Raw genomic sequence first — 15,888 nt, forward strand, 5'->3', positions numbered from 1 at the left:
AGACACAGAAAAGCTAGCCATATAGTGAGACCCTGTCTCAAAACAACAACAAAAGAGGCACTACGCAATTAGGACTCTTATGAGACCAGCCTAGATCAGTCTGAGTGTGTGTGTGTGTGTGTGTGTACACATATATATTTTTCTTTTCAAACCTTTCAGAAGAATTCTGTTATCAAGATAGGAAAGCCCACAAAGGAACCAGCCCTTCTATGATGTTTGAGACATTAAAATTTATTTTTAGAAGGCTGTATCATAATAAGCAGAGGGAGTGCTTATATTCCCAGATCTTCCTTCCCACCTTTAGTGTTCTGTTGTATACTAGGCTGGTCTTAAACTCACAGGAAGATCAGGAGTTCAAGGTCATCATCAGCTAGTAGTCTAGGAGACGATCTAGAGACCTAGATAATCTCAGGCTAATCTGGGCTGTGAGCAACCCTATCTAAAGACAGACAGAAGAGAGACAGAGACAGGCCACACTTTCAGGGGAGCCTGAATGACACAAAAAGACCCTGTCTTTAAAATGATAAAAGAAATACAGGGAATATATGTATACATGTGCGAAGGTAGAGATATGGAAGATGACCATTTGACAAGTCTAACATCCTTTAAGGGATTCTGAAAACAAAGTTTGTTTATACTAAGGTGACAGCAAAGCAGAAGCAGAGACTGTCTATAACAAAAGGCTTGAATTTCACATTAGTACAAATATTCTTACTTCATCCCAAAACTAATGTCCAGTCATGCGTTTGTGTTTTTTAAAGTCACATCAAGTGTGCTGAGTGAGGTCAATCTATGATCTTTCTAAAATAAAAAAAAAATCTTAATTTTCAAATATATATATATACTTGGAAATTTAGTTAAGGTACTACAGACTAGCTGTTTTAAAAACGTCATCACTTTCCAGGTTCAGTGGCTCATACTTGCCAGTCCCATCATACAGAGGCCGAGGCAGGAGTGTCACAGTGGGTTCAAGGCCACCCTGAGCTACAGAGTGAGCGCTGGGCCACCCTAGGTTTTGTGCTTCTGTAGGAGGACATTGTATCATGAAATCCCCTCAAATAAATTGGAGAAAAGAACATAAAAAAGACATGAACGTGGAACTTTATCATCTTCTTGGAACTAGTTCTTAGGGTTCAAGTCACATGAAAGAACTTAACTTCTGTAATTATATCAGAGCCTTGAAATATCCTATTACATAAACAATTTTCTGAAATTATTGTATCATTACCACTTTCCCAGCTTTCCTGATGGTCTGATATTTAGAGGGATTAATAGTCTTTGTTGATTTCTTCGTTTTTACTTTATCCAAAACAGCGTAAACAGCAAAACATAATCGAGCCATTCTTGGTAAGTCACAAATATTAATATCAAATTCCAGCTGTTCATTCCAAATGTGGTCGTTTTTTCCTGATATCTCTGAGCTTACAACAGTCTTACACAGGAGCTCGGTTCCATGAAAAAGACCAGCTCTGACATGAACCTGTGAAGGGAGAGGGAAACAATCAGGAGTGAGGCACAACCGCAGGGCCCCTCTCCAGGCCGAGAACCCTGGAAAGCAGTGCAGCCACGTTAGACACTTGCACACAGACGTCAGTGAGCACTCACTACACGACGGTGAACTAATCCCGTGTCCCGTTAGTGAGTAGAGCAGCTACAACATCAAATACGCGTCAAAACCCCAGTGGTCTCCAGGGAGGAATGGGACTAAAGAAACCAGAAGAGGAGGCAGAAGCAGGAAGGATAGGATTTCAAGGCCAGCCTCGGCTACATTGTAAGTTTGAGACCAGCCTGGATGACGTGAGACCCTGTCTCAGAAAAACAAAATGAACAATAGGAAAAACAACATGAATTTGTCATTATCTGTCAACAGACAGCTAGAGATATTCTAACTATATGTATAATTGCCCCCCACATCACAAGATTCACAGACAGAACAATGCAGAGGATATGCAAATGTTTAGTAAGATGTCCTCAGCTGTCCTAGGGACGGGACAGCTTACCTACTAGCATTCACAAAGCCTCCAGTTTGATTCCCACCACTGCACATAAATTAAAATGGACATCTTCTCTAATTACCCTATTCCTGTACCTTCAGTAGTACCTTGACATGGCATACTGGAACTGCTTGCCAATCCAACAAGAAATGTCACAGGAAATAAAAATGAAAATGAATTAACTTCATTCAGTCACTTGTAAGTGTGTGCGCGTGGTCACGTGTGTGCAGACAGAGAAAAAGGTCTACATTGGGTGTCTTCCTCTTTTGCTTTCCATTATACTTTTAAGGCAGGTTCTCTCAGTGAAGCTGGACATTATCAATTCAGCATGGCCGGCTGGCCAGTAAGCTCCAGGGATCACCTCAGAAGAGAGACTGGGGCTCTCCTTTGAGGGGTCTGTACTCGGTATTGGGGCACATCTGACTTTCTTCTGAGCACCTCTTTCTCCCAATCCTCATGCTGAAGCCCCGACCTTTAATAAAACCTCCAGCTTAGCAGGGCGGTGGTGGCGCACGCCTTTAATCCCAGCACTTGGGAAGCAGAGGCAGGTGGATCTCTGAGTTTCAGGCCATCCTGGTCTACAGAGTAAGTTCCACAACAGCCAGGGCTAAACAGAGAAACCCTGTCTCAAACCCAAAACAAAACAAAACAAAACAAAAATGACCAACTTAAAAGAGTGAGGAGCAAAAGGAGAAGAAAAACAGCAATCCCGGGTGGCGGAGCATACCAGCTGAATGCACAAGGCCTACCGTTGTGAGCCCCAGCACGGCAACACAACACCCCGACAGGTACTAAGCAGAGCTACACCGTACGTGGCGCAATGACACACTTTTGGAGGCAAATGACCTTGTATCAACTTATTCCCAGACCTGCCTATATGGCATCAGCATGTAGCATTAATATATATCTACTCATTACGTAATCATCTAACTCTACCCTAAGCTCAGTTGATCTTTATTTCCTTAATCACTTACTCTTTTAGAAATTTTGTTTATATTGGTGCTTGTCTGTGGATGTCAGAAGGTGTCAGATCCCTGGAGCTAGAGTTAGATATGGTTGGGAATTGCCATGTAGGTGCCGGGAACTGAACTCGGCTTCTCTGGAAAGCAGACAGTGCCCTTCACCACTGAGCCATCTCTCTAGAGCTCCTTATGTTTTCTGTGAACTCCTGATCATCCTGCCTCCTCCATGCTGGCACCACAGTCATGCTCTACCATGCCCAGCTAGTTTGCCTATTAAACAAGCAGAATGAAGTGTCTTCTGCCGAATCCTACCCTAAACCCAGTTTTAAGCCAATGCACGTGCATAAAGAAGTTTTCAAAGGACACAATATTACCATTCAAATAAAAATAAATTACCACATGTCCAGTGTAGTCGCCTGAACAGGCTGGGATCTCCAATAATAATTCTGTTCAACTGCACCGTCACCTGCACTTAACCCACCTATGGTTTACATATCATATTAACTCACAGTATCATCCCTGTATCTGTTTCACGATGAGTCATTAAACATACCTTTTTCAATTGATGGCATCATCAACTGCAAGCTCATTAATAACTAGATTATGTTATGACATTATGATTATCATAGCTGACCATTTTCCCTGTTTTGTCCAACAGCTGTAGAGACAGCTAAATATGCAGCCCACCTACCAATTAACTGTGCACGTACATGCATGCATGCATGCATACATACATACACACACATACTTATGTATAAATACATTTTTTTGTTTTGTTTTGTTTTTGTTTGTTTGTTTGTTTGTTTTTCAAGACAGGGTTTCTCTGTGTAGCCTTTGCTGTCCTGGAACTTGATCTATAGACCAGACTGGCCTTGAACTCACAGAGACCCATCTACCTCTACAAGGCAAGTGCTGGGATTAAAGGTGTGTGCCCCACCGCCCAGCTATACATACAGTTTTGTTTTTTAAAGACAGTGTCCCATGTAGCTCAGGCTGGCCTTTATATTGTTATACACATAAACATGATCTTGTGATCTCCTTGCCCCCATGTCCCAGATGACAGAATTACTAATGTGACCCATCATACCTAGTTATGTAGTGCTGTGGAATGAACCCAGTTTTGTGCATGGGAGGAAAACTATCTACTGAGCTATAACCCTCACACCTACCAAGACTTTTACTATTTGTCAATTAAATACCCTCATTATGTTTTAAAAGTCAAACCTTACTGTGTACATTATAGGAAAAGAACATGTGATTCCTACAAATCATTTTTGAATGTGGCTAAACAAATCATGAATAAAGCATATAAAATAATTTTGCATCTGTCTTGTGGGAAGTTGGAAACTGAGATTTGTTATAAATATTTTTTATTCCCAGTGACCTTATAATTATGTGTACTTGTTACCTTTTATATATAACAAATTCAGTAAATTATGAATTTAAAAGTGGATACTTTCCAAGGGCTTGTTGATAAAGAGAATCGAGCTTTAAAATCCTAACATCTTGTGTTGTCTGTGCAGACATGGAGAAATGAAAACAAGCAACTACCATATAAATGCTGAATAAATATTACTTAATCATAGCTTAAAAGCAAAACAAGACAGAGCACCTTTAACCCCTATACTCAGGAGGCAGATGCAGGAAGAACCCTGTGAATTCAAAGCCAACCTGGGCTACAGAGCAAATTCTAGGCCAGCCAGGGCTACATAGTGAGACACTGTCTCCAAATAAAGAAGTATAGTTTTATCTGCACCAACAAACTTCTGCAGAGCCTTAGACATGGGGAGTGGAGCGACACTGTGGTATTATGGATGGCATGGCTTATAAAGCCCAAAAGTCACAAGTACAATTGACTAGAGAAGTCCTGTGCTAATTGTGAAGAGACACAGAGACAGGTGTAATCTGAGAAAGAATAACAAGGAACTAATCTAACTTGGGCCTGTAACAATAAAAACCTACACACTCTACAGAAACTGTCTACGCTGGGCAGACTAAAAAGCATTATTTTATAGTCCCTTTATGATTTACCTAAGAGAAAGTCATTAAGATTATTTCTGCTTGAGAAATCTGGTAACTCACTGAAATGACTAAAGTTGAAAAATGGTTAAAATAAGTAGATATTTTAAATGCTCTATAATGAAACTATGAAAAAAACTTTTTTAAATTTAGAATCTTGTAACTATAACAAAGTTTTTGTTTTTGGAAAAATGGTTTTAAATTTTTTTCTAAAACTAACACATGAAAATTTGTTTACAAACAAACACCCTGCCCCTGTTTCTAATGTCTGAGTCTGTTTCAGTATTTTCAAAAACAAAGAATTTTAAAGTGTCATCGTGCGTTTTATTATCTGACTGCGATAAAGCTATGAAACCCTTTTTCACAAGCCCTAAGACATTAGAAAAGCAAGAGAAATGGGCGTAATCATGCACAGGACTGGCCACTGTGCCAGAGCAGGAGGTGCCAAGCCAACATACAGACTGCACCCCTACACTCACCACTTAAAAGTGCTGTGTTGGGCAAGATTGGAATCTTTTCACAACATCAACACCTTAACTTCCTTCTTGTCCCACACTCTGGCCACAATCCACTACTTTTTGCCTTTAGGCATTAGATACAAAAAGAGATCAGTAGCGTGAAAAGGGTGAGTTCCCACCTTTCATACAGTTATCTCTTTGTATTCCTAATCACTTATCCAAAGGAGAACCTATTTTCTCTATACTCAGATGCTTTAGGCACCAAATCTGTGTAGTTTTTTTTCCTACATGGATGCCTACAATTTAATTCTGACACTAATTATAGGCTGAGATCCATAAGACTTCCTCCCCACTTCAGTTGCCAATTTCAAATTCCAGGTCTCATCAATACTTCTGATCAAGTGGTAATTAACTGAGGGATCCTACAATCCTGTCCCCAAAGTCCAGTAATCCAGTGTAATGGTTCACAAGCTATGGGGAGCAAGATCACCAGTTTATTTTAGTAACTATTTAAAAGGACAAGGATGAACAGCCTGATGATGTACCCACCAACCCAGAGTTCATGTGAACTCTTGGTTAAAAGTTTTCGTGGTTGTTGTTAATTTTATGTGTATAGATGTTTTGCCTGAATATATGTCTGTGCACCCCATGGAACTGGAGTTACAGGCAGTTGTTTGCTGCCATGTGGATGCTGTGCTGGGAACTGAACCCGGTCCTCTGGAAGAGCAGTCAGTACACTCTTAACTACTGAGCCATCTCTCCAGTCCCTAGAGTTCTGCTGTTTTAAGATTTTTATTTTTAATGTATGTGCATGAGTGTTTTCCCTGTATGTATGTAAGCACACTACATGCATGTCTGGTGTTTGTGGAGGTCAAAAGAGGGCGCCAGATCCCCTAGAACTAGTTATGGAGGGTTGTAAGAGAGGATTGGATCCCCTAGAAGTGCAGTTAACAGACAGTTGTGAGCTGCCACGCAGGTGCTCCAAAAGAGCAGCAAGTACTCTTAACTGCTGAATCACTTCCATAACTCTTATTTATTTTATTTTTTATTTATTAAATATATTTTATATAACATATATAAAATAAAATATATAAAATAAAATAGAAATATAAATATTTGTTATAATTAATAATAAATTAATAATTTATTGTTATTCCACAACTTTTATTAGGAGTCCAAAGTCGGCATGAATAATTAAATCACTGACTACTACTGGTCATTAAGTTAGTCTCTAGTCTCTTGCCTAATGTTGTGGTTACCAAGGGAGACTAACAACCCACTATTCACATGATTGGTGTCTCTGATAACCAGCCTTTATCCTGGAGCTGTGTAGGAGCTTTCTGGTTACTAGAAAATTCATGAATTTAACAACAAAATCAACAAAACAAGAAGACGAAACCCTTCTACCACTACACAGACATCAAGGGTTTTGGAAGCTCTCAGAACTGGGGACTCAGTCAAATTTTATAATAAAAGATGTTCTAGTCAGACATGGGATGCTCCCATGATCCCAGCACTTGAGATGTGGAGGCAGGAATAGAGGGAGCCAAAAGCCAGCCTGTGCTATATCAGATACTATCCCCACACTGCCCAACTTGTCCCCCTGCCCAATAACTACGATTCTCCTATCATTCAGGAAATGACACGGGCTTTAGAAGCTTCGTGCCAGAGACCAAATGTTAATTTGTTACATCACAATCTGTCAAGAGGATGCTTTGTTCTGACTTAGGAGAGGAAAACTACCCAGGCATGTGGCGATGTTGGCGATAGCTACATTAAACGTGCAAACTCATCACACAAAGTATTTAGTGTTCCAGACAATAAAGGAGGGAGATAAAAAGATAGAGCTTCAATGTTTTTCTACATATTTCAAATGATTAGGGGTGTTGAAACCCACATAAAAACCACATCACAAAAGCTAGGAGATATTGTGATGAATGACTAATACATGTAATGCAGAATACGCCTGTATCATCTTTGGGTACAGCCAGTTTCTTAACTCTGCATGCTTATATCCTTTGCCAACATAAAAAGGCTTCCTGTGTTACTTCTTTAAATGGTTTTTCTGAGTTGTACCCTTTTCTTCTCCTTCTGAAACCCAGAGCACAAGTCTGTTAGACCTTCTGGGACTGCCTCACAATCCTTGAAATATATGCTAGTCTGCCCACCATTCTCTTTTCCTCTGTGGTGCAAAATCTATTGATTAATTTTTGAGTTCATTAACACTTTCCTTCTTAATACCATTCTGCAACACACACACACACACACACACACCAGTCTGAGATTGAAGACTCAGATCCTCATATGCACAGCCAAGGAATAAGCTGAACATCATATGAAACTTAGCCATGCTTTAAGCTGCTCTTGACCTGCAATCTTCCAAGTATTTTTTTGTAACGTGAATACCTTCTTTATCCAACCAGAAAGCTGGAGTTTTTATTCATGTGTATTTTTTGCAAGCTATGCTAAGTATTTTCTGCTCAAAAGAAATAAAGAGAAAAGCTCATGATGATGTACCATATTCTTCAGATTACAACACCTCTAATGGAAAAGAAACTTCAACTCTTGAGATTTAAGATATATATGCCCACTCCTGAAGCTGTCTCTGCTACTGCTGTGGCCACAGTACAAGAGCGGGCCAGAGCTCAGGGGGTAAAAGTGCTTCCCACGCAAGCCTGCCTGCCTGAGGTCAATCCTCAGAACCACAGAGGAAGGAGAGAACCTACCTACTCCCCAAAGTTGTCCTGAGCTCCACACAAATTCCATGTGCCTACACTCATGTGCACATAACAGATAAAAGAAAAAAACTTAATTTAATAGAAAAGAAAAAAAGGAGAGTGAAACATGGGTGAAATCTCTGCTGCCTCCAACAGTCAGAAGATGCTTGCCCATTGGGGCAGCTCCTGGCTTCTCTCTATACTCTGATTGCCTAATGGGATCTTCTGTACTTGAGCAACAGTCAGCTGAGGCATCTGCTCAATGGTAGGATGTACATATGTGTGGCAGCACATACCTCTAATCCCAGCACTTGGGAAATAGAGACAGGAGGACCAAGAGTCTAAGGTCATCCTTAGCCACATAGTGAGTCTGTGACCAGCCTGGACCATGTGAGACACTCACAAAAACCAAACAAAACTGTATACACAAAAGATGAAAAAACAGAACTGGGCAAAGACAGACCAAGAATCCAGACATACAGAATCCTACCCCCTTGCCATGCTAGGACACAATCCAGTGTAGCCAGAGAGTAGTGAGTCATCACCGAGCATCTTGAGCTTTCTGCTCAGATCTCACAGAACCTTGTATGACTTCTGATCCTGTAACTGTGATGGACTGAACTCTGGTGATTAGATATGCTAACTTCACAGAAGGAGATTATCTTCCTTGAGCCTGGCCTACTTGGTAATTCTTTAAAGGGATTCTACAGATGGAATGACTCAGCAGGCTAAGAGTTCTTACTGCTCTTCCAGAAGTCTCAGGTCAGTTCCTAGCACCTAAAAAGGGCAGTCCACAACCATCTCTTCAGGACTCCTCCATTAACATGGCATATACACACTCATACAAGCATGCACCCCCAGACACAGACAGACACCAACGGGCGGGTGGACACACACACACACACACACACACACACACACACACTTAAAATAAGTGCCAGCTATAGTGGCACGTGCCTTTAATTCCAGCACTTGGTAGGCAGAGGCAGGTGGATCTCTGTGAGTTAAGAACACTGTGGTCTACATAATGAGTTCTAGGACAGCCAGGGCTACACAGTGAGACCCTGTTTCTAAACCAAACAAACAGAAATAAGAAAGGTTGGGGGGAATACCCTGTAGATCAGTTAAGTATTTCCCTGAAAGACAAAAAATTACCAAAATGGGCACAAAAGAAATGGAAAATTTTACTATTTATATAGCCCCTGAGGAAACTAATTTTTTTCTTTAAAATTTTTAAATTAATTTATGACAATTTATATATGTATGCAATGCATTGTGAACATGCAATTAAATGTTTAAATTTTTATATTACATTTATTTTGTGCATGCATGCATGCCAGGCTGCACATGTGCAGGACAGAAGGCAACTTGCAGGAGTCAGTTCTCTCCTTCCACGACACAGGTTCTGGGAGTCAAGCTCAGGTCATCAGGCTTGGTGGAAAGAGAGGTTACCTGCTGAGACATCTGCCCACCCAAAATTAAATTCTTTTATTTAAGTTGGAAAGATTTCATTTTATTCCTTTTAATTGTGTGTGTGTGTGTGTGTGTGTGTGTGTGTGTGTGTGTGTGTGTGTTGTGTGCATGAGAGTGCAGGCACCTGTGGAGGACAAAGTTGTCAGATCTCCAGGAGCTGCAGTGACAGGTAATGTCAGCCACTCAACGTGGCTGCAGTGACAGGTAATGTCAGCCACTCAACATGGCTGCAGTGACAGGTAATGTCAGCCACTCAACGTGGCGCTGGGAACTGAACTCTCATGCCCAATCCAATTTTCTTCTCTTTCTCTGGCTGGCCTGGAACTTGCTATGTAAGCTAGGATGACCTCCAATTCATACAAATCCACCTGCCTCCGCCCACTGAGGGCTGGGATTAAAGGCTTGCAATACCAACACCCAGCTACTCCATATTTCTTAATCAAAGGCCTTTCCACAAAGAAAAACCAAGGATCAGATAGTCTGAAGAAAATTCTTTCAAACATTTTAGCAAGAAAAAATACCAACCTTACATTAATTTATTTAGAAAACAGACAATGCGTGCTGGGCGGTGGTGGCGCACACCTTTAATCCCAGCACTCGGGAGGCAGAGGCAGGTGGATCTTTGTGAGTTCGAGGCCAGCCTGGTCTACAGAGCGAGATCCAGGAAAGGCACAAAGCTACACAGAGAAACCCTGTCTCAAAAAACCAAAAAAAAAAAAAAAAAAAAAAATAGACAATGTAAGAAGGGGGTGGGGGGCTGGAGAGATGACTCAGTGGTTTGGAGAGCGAGCTTGCTATAGTTCCTTTACAAGGACTTTCCAGCACCCACATAGGGTGGCTCACAACTGCCTGTAACTCCAGCTCCAAGGGGTTCAACACCCTCTTCAGGATTCCTGGAGTACAGGGACACATGTGACATTCACTTACACATACACACAAATTAAAAAAAAAACAAACAAAACAATTAAAGAGCTGGGCAGTGGTGGCACACACCTTTAATCCCAGCACTCTTAAGGCAGAGGCAGAAGGGTCTCTGTGTTCGAAGCCAGCCTGATCTATGGAGCAAGCTCCAGGACAGCCAAAGCTACATAGAGAAACCCTGGGGGTTGGGGATTTAGCTCAGTGGTAGAGCACTTGCCTAGCAAGCGCAAGGCCCTGGGTTCAATTCTCAGCTCCAAAAAAACAAAAAAACAAAACAAAACTTTCTTTTGCCAGGCGGTGGTGGTGCATACCTTTAATCCCAGCACTCGGGAGGCAGAGCCAGGTGGATCTCTGTGAGTTTGAGGCCAGCCTGGACTACCAAGTGAGTTCCAGGAAAAGGCGCAAAGCTACACAGAGAAACCCTGTCTTGAAGAAACCAAAAAAAAAAAAAAAAAAAAAAGAAAGAAAGAAAAGAGAAACCCTGTCTCAAAAACAAAAATAAACAAGCAAACAAAAAAAAGTCTCAAAAAGTTAAATAAAAGAAAACAGACAAAAGCTCTCAACTTTATCCATCTGACTGTTGTCTGCCTGTCTATATGGCCATCTAGTCAGCCACCCATCCACCCACCCACTCACCCGTCCATTTGTTCTCACGCCTGCACACGCCTGGCAAGCCATTCTACTGAACTCATCCCGACCCTTCCACTATCATCTGGGTCAACGCTATCCTGATACAAATGAAAGGCACCACAAGTAAGTGTGTTAGCCAGGTAGCACATGCTTATAATCAACGCTGAGGCGGAGGGCTACTGCATACTACTGTGCTGCTGCAGTGGAAGACTCTCGTCTGGCCTACTCTCCAAAAGCAAAGTGTAGGCCATTATTTCCCACAAGCAGAAGTGAAAACCCTAAAATATTAAATCTTTGTAACTGAGACGTGGTTTTCCTTGTGCCATAGGACTCCAGCCAAAACACTGTGATACATCTTGACATTCACGTATAGACATGTACATTCATCTCCTCTTGGCTGTTTCTCCAGAAAACCCTCAGGAATTCACACACTATCATCTCTTCTGTTTATATCAGACATTCCAGCCAAGGGATTCAGGAAAGAAAAGGCTGAGAAAGGCTTTGTTTGTTTCTCACTTTTCATTAACACAATCTTAGAGCACCTGACCTTTATAGCCAGCTACATCAGGAGGAAATTATGTCATTATTTCACTTCACTCACATGATCCCATGAGATGAAAGGACAAAAGAGAACCAAAGGAACAAGGTGGGTAGGTGGGGAAACATACATTGAGTAGCATGTCATCAAGCATATTTCTTCTCTCCACAAATGAAAGAATCCAGCTCTCCAGCTGATGAAAAATGACAAAAGCTTCAGACCTGAAATAATAACGACTCAGTCTGCCATTAACAAAGAAATAAATCACAATGTACTGGAGAAAAATAAGGCACAGACTGAAGGCCTGATTAACCTTCTGGATGAAGAAACTGAATAGATGTAAAAAGGCTGTTATTACTGGATAATAATATAGAACCACAAAAGAAGCGAAGAACTAGGGCCAGCAAGAAGGCTCAGCAGGCAGTGGTGTCTGCTGCCACGCACAATAATCTCCAGGACCCACATCGTGGAAGGAGAGAATGTCTGCAAGTTGTCCCCTGACTTCACATGCATGCACATGCATACACACAATAAATGAATAAAATGTAACAATTTTTAAAAAGAAACAAAGAACTGATCTAATGTGCAAAGCCTTGGGCCAATTCCCAACAGAGTTAAAAGACAACCAACACCAAAACAAAGGAACCGTTCTATTATCTTTGCAAGTCAGACACAGCAGCCCCCAGGCAAAGAACAAGGATGCAGCCCCCTCTATAACCACATACATTTTGCATCTGTAGACAAACCGCTGAGTGAAAGCACACACATGGATGGAATATAAAATATACAGAGTCCCAAAGGACCAGAAGGTAGATTTGACTATGCACACTCTACCCATGCTTCTTTCCAGGGTCTCAAGTAACCCAGACTGGTTTAAACTCTTGATCCTCCTGCCTCCACCTCCTAAGTGCTGGGATTACAGGTTCATACCACCACATTCTACCACTATGTTTGATTTCTGGTTTTAAGAATGAAATCCTTAAGGAACTCTACTGAATATTTACTAATCTACAGGAATGTCTAAGATGTCTTCAAAGGTGAGTAAAACAAATAACTGGATGTTTGTTCAAGGTTTAAACACAGAGGCTACTGATGAGGCTTGTTGAGTTAGATTTCCTTCTGATGGCAAGAAGACAAGAAAAGATGTTTCTTTTTTTTCTTGTTTCTCCATCCTGTCTGTACTTTCAAACTTCGTTGTAAAAGTCTTGATATATATTTTACAAGTTTTATTTATTATTTGTGTACATGCATGTGAGTGTTTGGGTGCGTGCACATGCACATTTGTGTATGTGCCTGTGTTAATTAAAGCACACCACAAACATGCAGGAGCCTGTGAGAGTCAGAAGAGGGTGTTCGACAATCTAGTACTGGAGTTCCAGACAGTTGTTAGCTGCTGTGAAGGTGCTGGGGACGGAACCTGGGTCCTCTGCAGGAGTGCTCTCTGACACTGACCCATCTCTCTGGTCCTGGGGTAGACTTTTTAAATTTGGAAAAATAATAAACGCAGGGTATGGTGGCATGTGCCTGCAATCCAGGGCTGGGCAGGTAAGAGACAGGGAGATTAGGAGTCCAAGTTCATCTTTACTACAAAAGGGAGTTTGAAGCCAGCCTGAGCTATATGAGAGCCTGTCTCAAAAAAAAGGGAAGGAAAGGAAAAAAAGAAAAAGCCAGGGTAGTGGCACATGCCTTCAATCCCTGCACTGGGAAGGCAGAGGCAGGAGGATATCTGTGAATTTGAGACCAGTCTGGGCTACAAAATGAGTTCTAGCAGGACAGTTAGGCAGCAGGGCTACACAGAGACACTGTCTCAAAAGAAAAAGAAAGAAAGAAAGAAAGAAAGAAAGAAAGAAAGAAAGAAAGAAAGAAAGAAAGAAAGAAAGAAAGAAAGAAAGAAAGAATAAAAGAAAGAGGAAGACAGCTGAAGATAAAGAAAAGATAATGATGAAATTTTCAATTAGAAGAAAAGGATACCGTTAAAACAGAAGAAAAGCAAACTGCAAATGAACCACAAAGACACAGCTTAAAAAGAAAGACTGAGCTGAGCCCAAGACGAAGGCTTATTTAACACCAGCTGATCAGACAACATCTGTAAGCTGTACACATTTAAGCTTTACTTCTAACATACAAACACAGCAAATGCTTTGTACATCTGAGTAACTTAGCGAGACCATAGTCAGCATACAAGCTCCTTTCTGCCAAGTTTCGGATCTAAAGCCAGAATCTCCTGTGACATACACTAAGAACATAACATCAGGCTTTCCCGTAGATCTTTACTAGTCAAATGATCCTTTAATAAAAGGCTATCAGGCTCAGTGGTTTATGCCTGTAGAGTCAGGAGGATCAAGGAGTTTGAGGCCAGCCTCAGCTACACAGCTAGTTCGAGGCCTGTCTGGATGATCTGAGATTCTGACTCAAAAAACCAAGACAGAGCAAATACTCAACAGTTTTATAAGAAGCTGCTACACTCTATCTTTCACAGTGGATGGGTATGAATGATACCACAGAGCTCACGAATTATACAAGTAAGGGCACAGGGCCATGCAGCCTCAACAAGTACTCACTTTCACGGTTTCTTCTGTGTTAAGCTTATTTCCTTTCACCAAGACAATTTGGAAAGGGTTGTTGTTGTCCCACACATGCTGTAAAGGAACAAAATAAACAGGGCTTTTCAGAGAGAGAAATGAGTATAACATGATAACTGGTGGCTAGTCATATGTCAACCTGACTCATCTAGAGGAGGGAACCTCAGTTGAGAAGATGCTTCCTTAAGCTCTGGCTGAAGGAACCTGTGGTGCATTTTCTAGATGGATGTAGGAGGGCCCAGCCCATTGTGGGTGGTGCTACCCCTGGGCTGGCGGTCCTGGAGTCTACAGAAAATCAGGCTGAGCAAGCCATTGAAAGCAAGCCAGTAAGCAGCACCCCTCCATGGCCTCTGCATCAGCTCCTGCCTCCAGGTTCCTGCCGTTTGAGTTCCTGCCTTGGCTTCTCCCAGTGAACTGTGATTCAGGATATAGAAGCCAGCCAAATAAACCCTTTCCTCCTCAGGCTGCTTTTAGTTACGGTGTTTCATCACAGCAATGGTAACCCTAAGACACTAGTCATAGAAGTGTTTCAGTTCTCACACAGGGCAAATTTATGAAAACAGAGCTCTGACCTAACATTTAAAAACCATAAATGCTGCAGAGCGAGGTGGTGCACACCTTTCATCCCAGCACTCCAGAGGCAGAGGCAGGTGGATCTCTGAGTTCGAGGCCAGCCTGGTCTACAGAGTGAGTTCTGGGACAGCCAGAGCTATACAAAAAAATCCTGTCTTGAATCCCATCCCATCACCCCAGCCCCCCAAAAATCATAAATATCAAATTAAGCACTAGAACTACTAGCACTTGATTTTATGTCTGTTAACTCTAAGAAATGAAGTGAGGGAAGAGGCAGGCAGGGAGTAAAAAGGTGACATGCTGGCTCACATCTGTAATTCCAGCTGCACATAGGAATCTGAGGCAGGAGAACTACCATGGGCCTAAACTAAATAGTAAGTTCTATGCCAGCCTGAGTCCACAGTAAAACATTGTTTCAACCCCACACTCACCCCAAAACTGTTTTAACAGGTTAAGCTGATAGAAATGAAATATACTGCACTTAGGCAGCTGAGGTAAGTTTGTCACAAGTCAGGGGACAGAGATACAAGCAAGACTCAGTCTGAAAAAAAGAAACAAAATATAACTATACTGGCTAAGCCTCAAGCTGATAAAGTATAATGTCTAATCTGCTAGTATTTGGTGTGGGAACACTAAAAGTGCCATGAAGAAGAAAGCTTTTTTTCAAGCGAATGGCGATGAACTTTTGGCAAAGATGTTGATTTTCACAGAAGGAGAAGTGAGCAAAGGAAATGAGTCTGAGAGAGCAAGTACGCAAACTGAAAACCATGTGGCTTTGGAGTTACCAAAGACTGAAACAGGAATCTTACAGAAATAACTCGCGTTTTCTTTGGTGGTAAAGGGAGAGGAAGGTTGGATGAGTTTCGGTTGATGGCAGCCTCTATGGCAATCATTTCTTGCTCATACATTTTCTTGATCTTGCAACACTCCACAAGGATGAAATGGGGCAGGGTCCTATTCATCACACAGTTCCGGATATACTGGAGTAGCAACAGAGACAGATTTTTTAGGCAAACACTGA

General features: G+C 41.6%; 1 protein-coding gene across 1 annotated transcript in view; it reads right to left on the reverse strand.

The window, feature by feature from the left end:
- Window positions 1–15,888, reverse strand: part of Pik3cb (phosphatidylinositol-4,5-bisphosphate 3-kinase catalytic subunit beta) — an 86,356-nt gene that overhangs the window by 34,214 nt on the left and 36,254 nt on the right. Inside the window, exons 6-8 of the mRNA XM_059268422.1 lie at window positions 15,677–15,847; window positions 14,274–14,351; window positions 1,229–1,480 (exon numbers count right to left, since the gene is read on the reverse strand). Coding sequence (XP_059124405.1) covers window positions 1,229–1,480; window positions 14,274–14,351; window positions 15,677–15,847 — 501 coding nt within the window. The remainder of the gene's footprint in view (window positions 1–1,228; window positions 1,481–14,273; window positions 14,352–15,676; window positions 15,848–15,888) is intronic.

Source organism: Peromyscus eremicus, chromosome 7, assembly GCF_949786415.1.
Source record: "Peromyscus eremicus chromosome 7, PerEre_H2_v1, whole genome shotgun sequence".
In the NCBI taxonomy this organism is placed as follows: Eukaryota; Metazoa; Chordata; class Mammalia; order Rodentia; family Cricetidae; genus Peromyscus; species Peromyscus eremicus.